This window comes from Narcine bancroftii, chromosome 5 (genome assembly GCF_036971445.1).
Source record: "Narcine bancroftii isolate sNarBan1 chromosome 5, sNarBan1.hap1, whole genome shotgun sequence".
In the NCBI taxonomy this organism is placed as follows: domain Eukaryota; kingdom Metazoa; phylum Chordata; class Chondrichthyes; order Torpediniformes; family Narcinidae; genus Narcine; species Narcine bancroftii.
In genome coordinates, this window is record NC_091473.1 from 240,623,772 (window position 1) to 240,639,034 (window position 15,263).

At 37.5% G+C, this 15,263-nt stretch overlaps 1 protein-coding gene across 5 annotated transcripts in view; it reads right to left on the bottom strand.

The window, feature by feature from the left end:
* Positions 1-326: 326 nt before the first annotated feature.
* celsr2 (cadherin, EGF LAG seven-pass G-type receptor 2) overlaps positions 327-15,263 on the bottom strand; it is a 278,596-nt gene continuing 263,659 nt past the window's right edge. The window contains exons 29-36 of one of the 5 annotated variants that reach the window (XR_011358468.1): positions 14,666-14,788; positions 12,425-12,552; positions 10,795-10,895; positions 8,486-8,659; positions 6,465-6,689; positions 5,600-5,846; positions 3,023-3,221; positions 327-556 (exon numbers count right to left, since the gene is read on the bottom strand). Coding sequence is in view for 3 of the 5 variants with exons in the window: in XM_069941785.1 (XP_069797886.1) it covers positions 3,197-3,221; positions 5,600-5,846; positions 6,465-6,689; positions 8,486-8,659; positions 10,795-10,895; positions 12,425-12,552; positions 14,666-14,788 (1,023 nt within the window). In the remaining 2 variants the exon portion in view is untranslated. Of the gene's footprint in view, positions 557-1,419; positions 3,222-5,599; positions 5,847-6,464; positions 6,690-8,485; positions 8,660-10,794; positions 10,896-12,424; positions 12,553-14,665; positions 14,789-15,263 lie in introns of those variants that run through there. The other 4 variants (XR_011358469.1, XM_069941787.1, XM_069941786.1 and 1 more) reach the window with 4 other exon arrangements.

A 15,263-nucleotide genomic window follows, 5' to 3' on the forward strand; every position in this document is an offset into this window, starting at 1 on the left:
TCCTCACCTTGAATATGTTCTCCAGCACCATATTAATGAAGGCATTCTGACCTGATGGTTGAGTGTACAGGTACTCCCCGAGTTCAGTGCCCTTAACTCTTGCACCAACCAAATTCCAACTCTCACAGGAATCAAGATGGCCGCGCCTTGCCAGTAGACCCCGGGATGCTGACTAACAAGGTAAGTATGTACATTTTTGGCTCTTACATGCCCTGTTTCTCTTTTTATTTGTCAAATACTGCATAAACCATGTAAATTTTATATTTTTTCTTTTGTATAATTGGCCTTGTGTGCAGTTGGGTGTAATTTGCATAGGTCACAAGTTGGGGAGTACCTGTAAATGAAGTCTGAATATGCAAAACAATGTAAATGTGTACGTCTCTTATCATTGACAAAGATTAAAAAAAAATAACTTTTCACAATACAATTGAACATTTAGTTTACTGTCATGAAATGTAAATTACCTGAAACAATTTATCTTCCTCTTGCAGTAGTTCTTATCTTAAAATGAAGCAGATTCCTAGTTTAAATGCTTGGAATTTTATCCCATCTCTGTCTGCCAGTATCGAAGGAAAATAACAGGTAGGTCAATTCTATGTTGCACTGGAATTGTTAACTTGTAGTTATGTAGTTGTGCGTGAGAAAATCGTTGGCTTCTTTGGGCCATTTAAAAACCATATGTTGATTGGCCAATGTGCTCAGGCCATAAGAATTGACTGTTTTGCTGTTCTGATCACTTATTGCAAATCATCTATGGACATGAGACATCATAGTGTTAGGTTACTGTGTACCCTATTTGTGCTTTCGAACTGAAATAATGAAGTTATTTACAGACTATAAGTACTTCAGAAGCAGTAACATTTACAGAGAAAATTTCACTCGAGGTTCCACACAGTGAAAATCATGGATGTATAGGAATAGAAAAAGGAGGGAATATAGCCCCATGAACCAGTTTTGTCTTTCTAAATTTTTAAAACTTAAACGTGACAGGCCCTTTCAGCTCAATAGCACCTATTTAACCTAGAATCCCTGGTCCATTTTCAGGGGTGGGAGGAAACTCCCAGACAACGCAGGATATGAACCCTAGTCCTGATTGCAGGCATTGTAACAGTATTGTGCTAACCATGCCACCCAGTTAATCCTACCAAACTATCGTACTGCCATAATCCCTTAATATTTTAAGGAATGTGTATTCCATCATCTTCCCTGAAATTTTTTAGACCCTGTGAACTATTAATGTGACAACATTTACTTTTTACTTCAATTGATTCCACTGACAAAATGATCGAAATGTATGGGTGTGTAATTTCCTGAGAGGCAGTTGCAGACTTCCTGTCAGCCATTTAGGTGTTGTCAGCTAGGCTCTTCAACATTCCAATGTCCCACTTCCTTTCTCTTGAGGATTGCATTGTCAGTAAAGTAAGAAGCAAAGTGTTCTCATTTAATATTCCAGGAATGATAGCAACAAGTGATTTTGGTCATAATTGGACATTAATGGTTATCTTGTGCTTTAAAATAAAATAACTTTTTTACAACATGACTGTACTAACATATGAAATACCTTTAATGGATCAAGAAATTATACTAGTCCAACAAAATTCTCATCAAGAATTAAAATATTCTAGGCAAAACTCAATTTCAGGTCACTACACCCATTTAATCTACGTTTATTTAAAAACCTACAATATGTACATTAAGGAATTCACTGTACAATTCACTGTGAGAAAGCATTTCATTTTCAAATCTTTTGGGGAAGAAATCATAACCAAATATTCTTCAGGTAAAATAGTGGAAGCCTTTGCTTTCAATCTATACAATATGGACAAACATATTAACAGAAAAAAAAAATGAGCAGCATTTTTTAAATAAAACATCTGGGATTTTCTACTCACTTTTCCCTTCAAACTATGTTAACCACCTTTAAAAAGAAAAACATATACAGCACGTTTTCTCTCAAGACAAATTAAAAATGATATCAAAATACCTACAAATAACTGTCTTGTAAAAAAAAAAGTTCAAAGTAGGCATCGGTCTGAGGACCACTCCACTATATCTGGAGCATGAAGGCCATGTGGCTAAAGGCAATAATATCCCCCGCATATGGTGAATGTGGTTATAGTTTATCAGCTTATATTTGTTCTGCAGCAATTCAGTTCTTGATTTGAGCTTTTTGAAGGGGCCTGCCAGATACTCAACTAATAGCAATAAAGTTTCCCAAGGCAAACATTCCTTCTTTTAGAGTGGACAGCATTTTAATTTAGACATGTAGCACGGTAACAGGCCATGTGTATGTAGCGGGGGGGGTGTAGGTTAAATGGGCGGCACCGACTCTTGGGCCGAAATGGCCTGTTACCTCATTGTATGTCTAAACTAAAAATTAAAATGTTGGCCATCCCTGATTTAACTGTATAGATTAGATGTAAATATCTGAAGTTTTAAAAAAAAATGAACATCTGGTCATGGTTTGGAGAACATAAAATGTTCAATAAAGCAGGTTCAAAAGGTTTGTAAGCACTTCCTGACACCTATATCTGATTGATTTAAAAAAAAAAGGCTCAGCCTTAATACAGTTAAATGTTGATGTGATTTCAAAATCATGAAATATTTCATTTTTATCTCAAATCTATAGCCTTAAACAGAAAATGGCCATATACTCCTATTGGTATCGTTCCCCAGTGCATGTCCCATTACTGGCACGGATAAAGGAATCAAAGTACCGTACTTGTGATCGAGATGGTCTTGGGGAGCCTTCAACAAAGACCTTACTATTTATAAACAGTAGTTACAATATATTCCCTGAAGCTTCAAGACATCTATTTTGCTCATTATTTGAGAACATAAAATTCTGAAGCTCTTTGTTCTTAGAAGTGTAGTTGTCCTGAGTGCTCTTAAGTATATCTGGGTGCATTTTGATTTTTTTTTTGTAACCTGTTCCTCTGGAACCCACTTTGTTCACAGCACTGTGCACAAAAAGAGAAGTGTTTCAACAGAATTTGGCACTGATAATAATTAACAGTCACACCTTCCAGGACACATTCTCCGCGTGACAGCAGTTACTTTTCGCGTTTCAGTGCTCGGTTATGTACCGCTCTGTACTTTGGATAAGGTACACCAAGTCCACTATGCTGTCTGAAGTAAGCAAAGTGACCTCCTTGCAGCTCTAGCAGTTCATCGTGTCTTGTGCTGACATGAGAAGTCATATCGAGGTCTCGTCACTGCTACTGAGTGTCAAAAGGACAAAAGAAAATAAAATACATGATCATGATTACATGCTGAGTAATTATGTGATGGAAATAAACTGCATTTTATCGTTGGAAGTTAATGGTTGACAGTGAGATACAACTTAAAATTAATCATGTAAATGTTTCAATGGAGAAAATTAAAAAACAGAAATCTACAGGTTTGATGAGGAGAGAAAAGGTATAGAAATTAGTTTATTTCATAAGAGATACAACAAATTGATCAAATTTAAGGGTGAAAACAGTTTTTTTTATAAATAAGATGATATATTATGCAAATATTTTCCTTGCTCTTGAATGTAAATCAAACCAATCCCCAAATTCGGATTCAGCCTTGCAACTGAAATTTAATGTTGGTTATTTCAAAAATTATCAGGTTTAGTCCCATGGAATAATATTTGCAGATTTCCAATACCCAGAAGCTACCATTAAAACAGGAGGGAGTTCACTAGTACAGTTTAGAATTTAAATCTCAATTTAATTCCCTGACCAGATTTAATCATCTTGACTTTTAATTGGCAGAAAGAAAAATTTCCTTAGTCTCCTGTGATTATAATTTCAACCATGTCATTGATCATGGCATAAATACTGTCTGGAATCCAAGCAACTGGCAAAAAATAAATAATTTTAAAAATATGAATAGAAGCTTAAAATGGTAAAAGTAAATGTTCTCTGAAGTAACACATAAACCTTTAGATGGGAGCAAATTTTCAGCCAGTGCAGTGCATTGCTTTGCTCATAGCAGCTGTCTGAATAAAGTTATGTTTGAATAAAATAGTGTCGCCCAGGCTGAAGAGCTGGTTGATGCCATTCACCTTTGGGGTGACTCTCAGTGTCTCCTTATCCCCGCTTAGTAAGAGTCACTACCTTTATTAGTAAAGCTTTATCTGTAAACTTGGGGGAGGGGTGGGTTTAATTATGATGTTATTGTTTGTCTTTTAAGCAGGTCCATGGAGGGGGAGGACCCTGCAATGGTTAAATGTTTTCAAAGAATGTGAATGAAAATAAAATGTTCTATGGTTTATATATTCTTTCAAGTGAAGTTTGTACAGTATAATTTTTGTCTTTTAAACTGTTTATTCTTAATGGAGGTGTATTATGTATTGTAAGAGTGAGTCTCAAGCAACCTGAAAACTCACTTATCCAGCATCTATCAATCCCTGTAGGTGCTGGATACCAAGAGTTTTACTGTATCATCACCGTAGGTGAACATATAAAATAAGGACCGTCTACAGTACACAGCTTCTGAGCATTGTAACTGCTCAGAGTTGTTTTACGCTGTTCCATGTTCAATATAACTGGAATTTGACACTAAAGTCATTTGTTTGGTGTGGGATTGTGCTACAGCAGACAAAGCCCATTCTTGCTGCCAAGGGCCTGATATGCGTAAGGGTAAGAGTGGTGGGGGTCTGTGCCAAGGAGATTGAAAGCCAAGTATGGAGTGCTGCTGTCCGCTACATAGCTACTTATTAAAGTTCTGGTTGCTTGGGCAGGATTGGAAGTTTGTAGCCTATTTGGAATCTGAATTGATCCCCAGCCTCCCTCACAATTCTGCTGCAAACAGTCATTCCTTTTTAAATATCTATGGTGGTTAAACTTTGCTGTTAAAATAGGACTTTATAGTTATTCCACTAATCAGCTAGAAATGCTATTCTTTTGTATTTTCCCTTTTTGTTGTGAAATGCAAAGATGCTCCTTGTGGAACCTTATGATAACTCACTCAAATGACCACTTTCATCGGAGGTAAAGAAGAGAGGTTGAAACGGGGGTCTTGTGCAGGACAGAAAAGTGGTGAAGAAACTCTGCAGAATCCATTTAATTACAGAGGTTGAAACGGGGGTCTTGTGCAGGACAGAAAAGTGGTGAAGAAACTCTGCAGAATCCATTTAATTACTGAGGGCTCAGGCATGAAACGTTGACCGCCTTTTACTTCCTATGGAAATTGTGTGACCGGCTGAGTTTCTCGAGCATATTTGTGACCATTCTTCACAAGTGACTTGTCAGTATTCATTCATGAGCCATTTGAATTTGGAAAATTACATCAAGAATGACTCCTTAATAAGATACACAATTTAATGTAACACACTGGAAGAAAAGCAATAATCCTGAGACATGCAAAATAATGTCCAACTATAGATAGCAAATAATAATTCTAGTGCAAGGTGCTGTTTAATATGTGGACCAAAACTAACTTTTCATTGGATTCAAACTGGATTCCAGGACCTTTACCAATTAAATCCTCCTTTTCTCCATTACAACAGACCTGTCAAGCTTATGTAATACTTTTGTGATCAGGTCATTCACCCTTTTGTGTGTGTTTTGAGATTAGCTCACACTGAGTATACAAAAGTCATACTCACTCAGAGCCTGATGAATCTTCATCGACTGTGCCTGTTTTAATGCTCATGGGTATGGGCATCACTCCATTCATCTGCTCTCCTGTCGTTTGCCTCAGCTTTGTTACACCTGACATACTTCCTTCACTTGATCCCATTGAAGATGCACGTGAGGAGACAGTGACAGATTTATGGTTGGAAAGTTCATTATGTATTCGATTGATTGTATTCTTCTCTGAGAACAGTGGTAATCCTTTGTTTTTCAGAATTCCTGCACATTTTAATGGAAGACAACATATTCTGTAATTCATTGCAAACAATGACTTCTATTCCAGGCATCAGTGCAAATATTCATATAAATGCAGGTGACTGAATTAAGGTATATTAATGAACAAACAGTACTTGATCAAAAAGAGCTAAATGTCACTGCAGTTTTTAATATTTAAAGTAATGGGTAGACAAGTACTTCCATAACACCTATCATGCCAAATGAGCATAAATTTGAGTTCAAAGCTCTTCACTAGAACCATCAAAGAACCACACTGTTGGTTCTTTGCTTTTCTTACAATTAAAAGGAACAGTTCTGGCATCAGTGCACTTCAGAATTCACTTTTGGCTGCTCAGAAACCTTGCAAAATTTGTAGAGTGTACACTTGATGGCAATAGTAAATTTGACTTTCGAAGTTCCTTATGAAGGTAATAGACTTCTGAGGGAAGATTTGTCTGATTCATTGCAGTATCTTCTACTGGGGAGTCTATGTTTGAGCAGAAAAAGCTCAACTCACTCCAAAATCTGGATCAATATCTTAAATAATGGCAACATCATGAATTGTGCAACAGAATTTCAAATCACTCATTTCAAGGTGAAGTGAATTTGATTGACACATACCTTTCTGAGGCTGCACACTTGGGTTTGGCAATGATGTCGATACATTTTCTTTGTACGGATTGTCTCCATTCTCCTTTGGCCTTTCATCCACATGGTTGAGCTTCTCTCGGTGAAGCTCGATATTTGCCACGGTTTCAACTTTCAGGTTCCCTGATTCACTTTCATTGGCCGTTGTGATAAATTCATCCGGCCAATAAGGTGTGACATGAGCAGGTACGTTTTCCACTAGAAAAATACAATTTTGTTTGAAACTTCTTCATATGAATGTTAATATAAAGGGGACGGTTACTTTGAGAGTGTGAATCACAGGAATGTTTTCTAAACATTTAAAATGACTGAAGTGTTTTTTCATTGGGAGAATTAAACTCTGTAACTTAGCTGCTATTTCCTTGAAATTAGGGTATGAGGTGGATATTGATACCCATCATGAAATCCAGTTACTTGGTTCAGTTTGCAATATCAAAAGTATCATGTAGTCATTGATAGGTTAGTGTACTGTTGATATCATTAGTATGACTAAGTAATTAATGAATAGACTGGTGCAGTATTAAAGTTAATGCAGTTATTGAGAGGTTGCAAAGGCCTCCAAATAATCAATGTTGACACAAATTCTCAGAAAATATTTTAAAAAACACATCACACTGCTCTTTTAAAATATTAAATGGATCTTAATGTAATAAACCCGGTAATTTCAGAAATCAACTTCCTGTCAAACAGATTACTATCAGAAAAGACAGGTAACAACATCTCCTCCACAATCACACTCAACAAGGATGTGTACTCAGTCTCCCACTATATTCTACATCCTCGACTATTCAGTCAGTCTTCAGGTTATGAACAAGTTCTGTTAACTGGGTCTGTCCATAAGCCAAATTTGTATGCAAGGGGGAACAGGTACTTATTTAGTTTTCATGAGGTAGCATTAAGCATATGTGGATAATGGGGAACAGCCCATCCATAAGTACGAGTTGCTGTAGCCCGGGGACTGCATGTACAGCTACATACTGTTCCAACTCTCATCAAACTTGCTGAAGATATGACGGTAGACAGTCGAGTATCAAATGATGAGACGGAAATCAGGAACGAGCTAGAAAGTCTAGTGGCATGGTGCCAAGGTAACAATCTATCTCTTGATTCCAGGAGAGGAGGCAGAGTCAACACTAGTGCAAAAGTAGAGAGCGTTCTTAGGAATAAAGATCTCCAGTGACCTGATCTGGGACAAGCACCTTGACAGGACACTTAAGAAAGAGCATCAATGCCTCTACTTTCTTAAAAGACTAAGGGAGTTTGTCTTGTCGCCTTGCGATTCTCCAGGTGCACCATCCAAAGCATACTTGGTAGATGCTATGGGAACTGCTTTGTTCCAAGATTGGAAGCAGTGAATCGAGCTCAGAGCATAACAAAAACTTCCTTCCCGTCTATGAACACCATCCAAGGTAGCTAACATTGTTGACAGACCCATCACACCCCTCCTCCCATCACCAGAAGACTCAAAGACAGTTTCTCCCCCACAGCCATAATGCTCATGAATAAATACCATGATAATGTTGACTTTTCTTTCCATAGAGATTCTGTAAATTATGCTCTTTATTATGGCTGTTAGACTGGTCACAGAAGAACCATTATTACATTAATAGGTACAAGCTGATAAAATAAGTGGCAGTTAGTGCAATGCTCTTACAGTGCCGGGTTAGAATTGTATGCTATCTGTAAGGAGTTTATATATTCTCCCCGTTTTCCTCTAGGTGCTCTGGTTTCTTCCCACTGTTCAAAAAATGTACGAGGGTTGTAGGTGAATTGGGTGGCATGGGCTCAAAGGGCCAGTTATGTCTACATTTAAATTAAAATGCAATCAATGTTTATATTTTGTCATTCTGTAAATTACAATGCTAAAAGGATTTTATTTGTTGATGTCTGACTGACTATATTCACTAGAATGAAGCAGAAACTGGATCCATGAACTATTGTTAACTTTTTCATCATTGTAAAGTAAAAAGTTAATTGTGTGGTTTCATAGTCACCTTTTGGAATACTGTGATTAAGATGTCTCTCATTATTTTGAGATACAATATTCTCCCAGCCTGGTTCTCCCCGATATTCCTCATCTTCTTCGCTGTCAGAAGAGTGAGTGGAGGCATAAGATCCACTTTGGTCATCTTCCAAAGAAAGGTCACTATCTGAGTCTGAATCATGTTCTGTTATAGACAAACAACACGTTCATTAACAATCATGCAACAAATCAAAGATCAGCTTCAATGGAAGAGTATGCTGCGGAATTATCACCTATGAATGGATTGTTCTGTCTCGCTGTCAGTTTGTGCAGTGATTTAGATACAGTTCTGGAGCAGAGTCTTAATGTAACTTACAACAATAAGAAGTTCTACTTCACCAAAAGGCACACATGAAGTGTACGTTACATACACTACAAATTCTCATGTATTAACTTCATGCTTTGGTGAATTAAGACAGATTTAAGCTCTGTTAAAGTAGTGAAGTAACAAAATTATGGATTTTCTTTACTGTTTGTAAAGGCCAAAACAATGCAAATCCTCCCTATGAGGATGTATCCACCAGATAGAGACTGAAAAAATACAAAATATCCTGAATAGCAGGATAATTGTACAAGCAGTTGTTATTCCGAATATGGAAATACAAATACACCTGTTGCTACCCAAGATTATATATACTTCAGCTGCTTCTCAGTCACTCAAGTGGTTATTTGCTTAATTGTCCAGAAGGGTGTTGATTACTTTTGCCTCATATGAAAAGCAAGAAAGTAGTCAGAATTAAGTTTTTTTTTTAAGCACTGGAGTGACCGTAGCACAATTTATGAAGCCGATTATACAAATAACATGGACAATGAAGAAATCAAACACAATGCCAGAGAAACTCAGTAGGTCAAAGATGGTACTTTATCTTTGTTTTCTTTGGCTTGGCTTCGCGGACGAAGATTTATGGAGGGGGTAAAAAGTCCACGTCAGCTGCAGGCTCGTTTGTGGCTGACAAGTCCGATGCGGGACAGGCAGACACGGTTGCAGGGGAAAATTGGTTGGTTGGGGCTGGGTGTTGGGTTTTTCCTCCTTTGCCTTTTGTCAGTGAGGTGGGCTCTGCGGTCTTCTTCAAAGGAGGTTGCTGCCCGCCAAACTGTGAGGCGCCAAGATGCACGGTTTGAGGCGTTATCAGCCCACTGGCGGTGGTCAATGTGGCAGGCACCAATAGCAAAGATAAAGACAGTTCCCCCCCAACAGCCATCAGGCTCATGAATGAACCCCGTAAGGTCATGCGGTACTTGATTTTTTTTTACATTGAAACATTATACTCTGTAAATAGTGTTCTTCATATGGCTGTTTGTTAGAGATAACTTGTTTAAGACTGCTCACAGAAGAACCCTTCTCACATGACTAGGTACAAGGTGATAAACAAACAGCATGGTTAGTACAACGCTGTTACAGTGCCAGCAGCCGGGACCAGGATATCTTTGCTATATAAAGTATACTCTTTGACCTGGTGAGTTTCTCCAGGATTACGATTTTTGGCTGTATTTTAGGCTGCTGATCACAAACATCACTTATAAATCTATTTTTGTGATTTCCTGTTATATTTTAAGTCTACTTCAAGCATTTAAAAAAAAACATGAAGCATGGTATTTCATTGAAGATTCATTTTCTGCACTTGGACTCCTTCCCTGCTGGTCTTGATGCAGTCAGTGACCAACATAGTGAAAGTGTCACCTGGACATTGCATCCATGGAAAAGTGGTACCAGGGCAACTGGAATCCATCAATGTTGGCAGGCTATTGTTGGACACTGACATAAGAGGCATCAGATGCTGAGTACAAATGAGAATCAGCAGCAAGACATGTTTAGATCAGTTGAACTAACGCAATGTGTTGGCATCATCGTGCAATTAAACAGGCTAAATTCAATAAAAGTTAATCATGTTTGTCCAACTTCCTACGTGGTGCAGCAAATCTGAAATTATCTTTGTGTTCAGCTTGAAGCTGTCTCTCACAATCCTCAATTTTTTTTCAGTAAGTAAACCTTTTTGAAGAAAAATTGTTTTCCAATTAATTGAATCTTTTTGCCCCCCAAAATTACCAGAGATTTTAAAAATGGGCAAAACATCCAATTATATTCCAGTTCAAAATAAAATTCTCTTACAGAATAGCATACTATGTAGTTATGATGCTTGCTTGAGCAGGAACTTCTGGTTTAATGTTTTGATTCTATTCTCATTCTGCTTAGCTGTGAAAGAGTTTATAAAGATAGAAGTCATGATTTTAAATTGTCCAGTGAAGGATGCACAGTACCAAAAAATTTTGAGGTCTTACCATCTGGGTTTGCCTTAATCTCATGAAATAATGAAGTGGCATGGTCAGTGAGAGAAATGTGAGCTTGACTTGAGCTACTGTTATTCAAGGCAGCTTCTTCCCTGAAGAAGATAGAATGAATTATCAGCAACATGGTGGCTAGGGACAACACTAATAGGTGGCTACATAGTACAGTAAAACCCCTATGAGGATTGGGAGATGCCGGATGTGCAAATTTTCCTGTGGCTTGAGACACAATGCCAAAGAATAAACAGCTTAAAAGACAAAAATACCACACTGTACTTGCACTGAACAGATGTTACTTCCATTAATCTATAAACCTTAAAGAATGTTACTTTACTCTCATTCACATTCTTTTTTTTTACATTTTATTTAAAAACCACATCTATGTATACATATTCAATAAAACTAAAATAAAATAAAGTACAAATGTGGCGTACATACATTTTAAAAAAAAACCCTCATCCCTCCCCTAAAGTATCAAAGAAAGGAAAGAAAGATAAGAAAAATGTTATGGGAATGTCAAAAATAAATATAAATTCAATTCAAATAATAATCTTTCAGAGTCCTTCAGATTTTCAAACCAACATATTGTAAATATGGGCACATTCTTTGAAAATATTTAACTGTAGCTACATCTCCATGGAGCTGCCCGAAAGGTGAATAATAACACTGTAGATAATCAACAACCCTTCTCCCCTCCCCCACTCCAAGTTCAGAGATAAAGGATCATACTAAGCAGCCAGCCAATGGTATCAACCAGCTCTTCACATTGGGTGATGCCATTTTATTCAAACAGCTGCAATGAGCGAAGCGTGACCAAGGCACTCCACTGGCTGAATATTTGGTCCCATCTTCACCAAAGATTTGTGTGTTACCTCAGAGAACAATTATTTTTACAATCTTAAACTTTTATTTAATTTTTAATTATTTATTTTCTCGGGGGGGGGGGTTGCCAGTTGCTTGAGGTTGCTAGCTGCTAGAATTCTATATAATGGGGATTTTACTGTACCTTGAAAATGGGCAAGCAACCACACAGACACCTTCATCACCCATTCTTCCCATTCATTCGAGCAGACAGGATCTGACTGCACAACAAATGTTACGACTTCTCAGTGATAAGGAGTTAGAGATTACAGAAGTAGTCTGTTCCATGAGAGCAGCATGGGCTCAGCAACTATTATAATTTTTTTTTTCCCATGAGCTTATGTGCCCACTGAGAATTTAGACAATAGATGAAAGCGACTGCAGACAAGTCGACTGGAGCAGGTCAAGTGCCATTTTGGAGGAAAAGGGATGGTTGAGGTTTTGGGTCAAAACCCTGTTCTGGGGAATTTTAATACAGTTAAATTTCTGCTCTTTGGAGTTCAAGCAACTGGCAAAAAAAATGTGGAAAATAAATAGGTAAAAAATATGAACATTTAAAATTGGTGCCTCTAGCAGTTAGTTTGCCAATCACACAGCATACAATCGCAAGCAAATAGAAAATTCACTTCTCCGCCATCTACCAATCCCCATAGGTGGCGGATACCAGGGTTTTTACTGTATTGGGAGCTCTTTAGAAATGAAAGCTAGACAGTGGTTTAAATCACTATATTAACAGTACAGTGTAATCAGCCTACTATATTACCTGAGAACAAATGCAATGTAGCTGTTGTGGCTCTTTCCTGACCTCGAAGCAGTGCTCACCGAGCCGGTTGAATCTCCAAAGGCTGAACGATAGGCACGGCCATCAATATATGTGTTATTACACAATGACTGTTTAAAATCAAAGTCAAGAAACAGTTAATAATTTTAAATCAACCTTCAAACAAAATTCTTCTAGTTTTTACTCATTCCTGGGATGAGGCATCGCTGTCAAGAACAGCCATTGACACTCAATTTTCCCTTAAAGGGATGAACCACATTTTTGAACCATTGTAGTTAAGAATTAAGGAGATGTTAAAAACTGTAGCCACAATGAAACAAGTACAGGTTTAACATTTTTTTTCCCACAGATGCTGCTGAGCTGCTTGAGTATTGTCAGTGCTATAGTTACCCAGCATTCCATCACGTTCCTAATTCATGCCTTGCGCAGAACGTGGAAAAGATTCAGGAGGTAGGTCTCAAATAGAAAGACCCAGCCACTGGTCTACACTCATAGTCACAGTTTTTATGTGATTGATACAGTTATGTTTCTGGAAAATTTGACAACCCACTCAAATACCATGGTGTTGAATGTGAAATTCAACAGTGAATATCAAGGGGAGAATCATTCTCTTTAAAGATATTCAGTAACTGGCACTGTGTCTCAAATTGTATCCCAAATTTCAGGCCAAGTGTAAATATCATTCAGATCTTGCTGTATGCCTGCTTATTATCTGAGATGTTGCAAGTAGAATTGAACCCTGTGCAAGCAAGTGTGGGTGAAGATTGTTACTTCTAATCTTTTGAGGAAGGGAAGATTATTTCTAGAACAAAAGGTGGTTGGATCAAAGACACTGCCCTGAGGAGCTTCTGCACTGATGTCTTTGGAGTGGGATTACAGCTTCTAATAATCACAACTATCACCCTTTAGATGAACAGACAATGGAGAGTTTTCCCCAGTTGCATTTCATGTCACTTTTATGACAGCTTCTTAATGCCACAATGGCCAATGCCTGCCCAAAACATAGCCTTTTACACATATCAAGTTCAAAGAAGCCAAAGCATTTGCAATGTATGCTTATTTCCAAAATATAATGTTTTGGGTGCTTAACATCAATGGAAGAAAAATCAGGATGCGAGTTTGAACGGACATCTAGAAGTTTTGATACTTCACAGGTGATTCCCACGTTATTGGGGATTGAGTTCTGTAAGGTAAAACATCATGAGATGGGACCGGAGAAGGAGTCACCCAGTACTAAGGAGTAACAGAATGCATCCTTGTACTTACAAGATAAGAGAGACATTGATGGATTGAGAGGCAGGAAGCTAGCAGGGAAAGGATAGCAACAGTTTAAGAGAGACATTGATGGATTGAGAGGCAGGAAGCTAGCAGGGAAAGGATAGCAACAGTTTTAGTCATTGGACAAGTAATGATATGATGATGTTCTAAGCATGTATCCAAGGGTATAAAAAATCACCATTTTGCTGATAACGGCAGAATGCATTCTCCGACTAACTTTGTTGGTCGCAAGTGTTACAATCCGGTAATAAAGAACAAAGAACCCTGATTTCGACTCAGCCTGGTGTTTGTCTCACTCATTCATGAACAAAGCAGACCTAACAGTTCCTAGAAAATGGTGGGAATTACAATTTTCCTTAACGCCAAGTTGCACCATCTGCACATGCATTGGGAAAAGTTTAAAAACTAATTGTTTATCTACAAATTTATTATTTCTATACATGCACCCACATGAATTCTCAAAGAGCAAATTTCATTTCATATATCAAATTCTTGAGTGGTAATTTGTAAATACCATAGGGATGGATTTCTGAAATCCAAACAGCCATAATGCCGGCGTGGTATTATACCTGTGCTGTCTTTAAAGAACAGGTGAAAAATCTGCCAATGCTATTTGCATCCTCTTAAAATACCAATGATTATAAAAATTCTTCAGATTTTACTTTTAGAATCTGAAGGTACTGAGTCCATAAAACATAGGAATAGAAATAGGCTATTCAGCCCATTGAGTTTTCTCCACCATTCAATCATGAATTGATTGAATGGCGGGGCAAACTTGAATTGGACAGCGCCCTATCTTACACTATTTATGCACATCGAATTTCCATGAAAGCCATTGTTTTGTTAAGGAAAGTATGAGATTATTAGATCCTAGTTTATTTGGATTAACATTTCAGTCAGAAAGTAAATGCATGAAGGGGAAAACAAAAAGAAACTTCAACTAACTGATACCAGTGTTGATTTTGTCATGACTGCAGTGTCATCCGAATTCTTCTTACTGAAGACATACTTAAAAGCTTTTCTTACTTCCTTGTTGAGGATACAGTGGAAGATGAAGATGAATGGGCCCTAGAAACAAGAAGGGTGTTAGTACAAAGCAGCTGCATAGTTACTGTACTAGCTGATAAATGTGAACTCCGTGTCTTCTATCAGATCATTTCCTTCAGGATTCCTCAAAGGTAAAAATAATTTACTCTTGCAACTTCCAATAAAACAGTTACTGAAAAATAAATTAGTGCTATTTACGACTATTTAAAATTTGCAGAACAATAAACTGTACTTTCAAAATAGCACCTCAGGAACGTAGCTGAGTGAAATATAGTTTGCACACTTGAGGCTCGAATCCGATTATGAAACAATCACGCAATTAAAATACAGTCACGTGTCGCTTAATGAGCATGATACATTCTGTGAAATAGGATGTAATGCGACCATCATATTATTCAGTTATGTCCCCTATGTCCCGTTTTCCAATCGGACAACAGGACATAGTGGACGTAACCAGATAATTGCCTTGCTTCAATTAAATCATTAACTCATACTG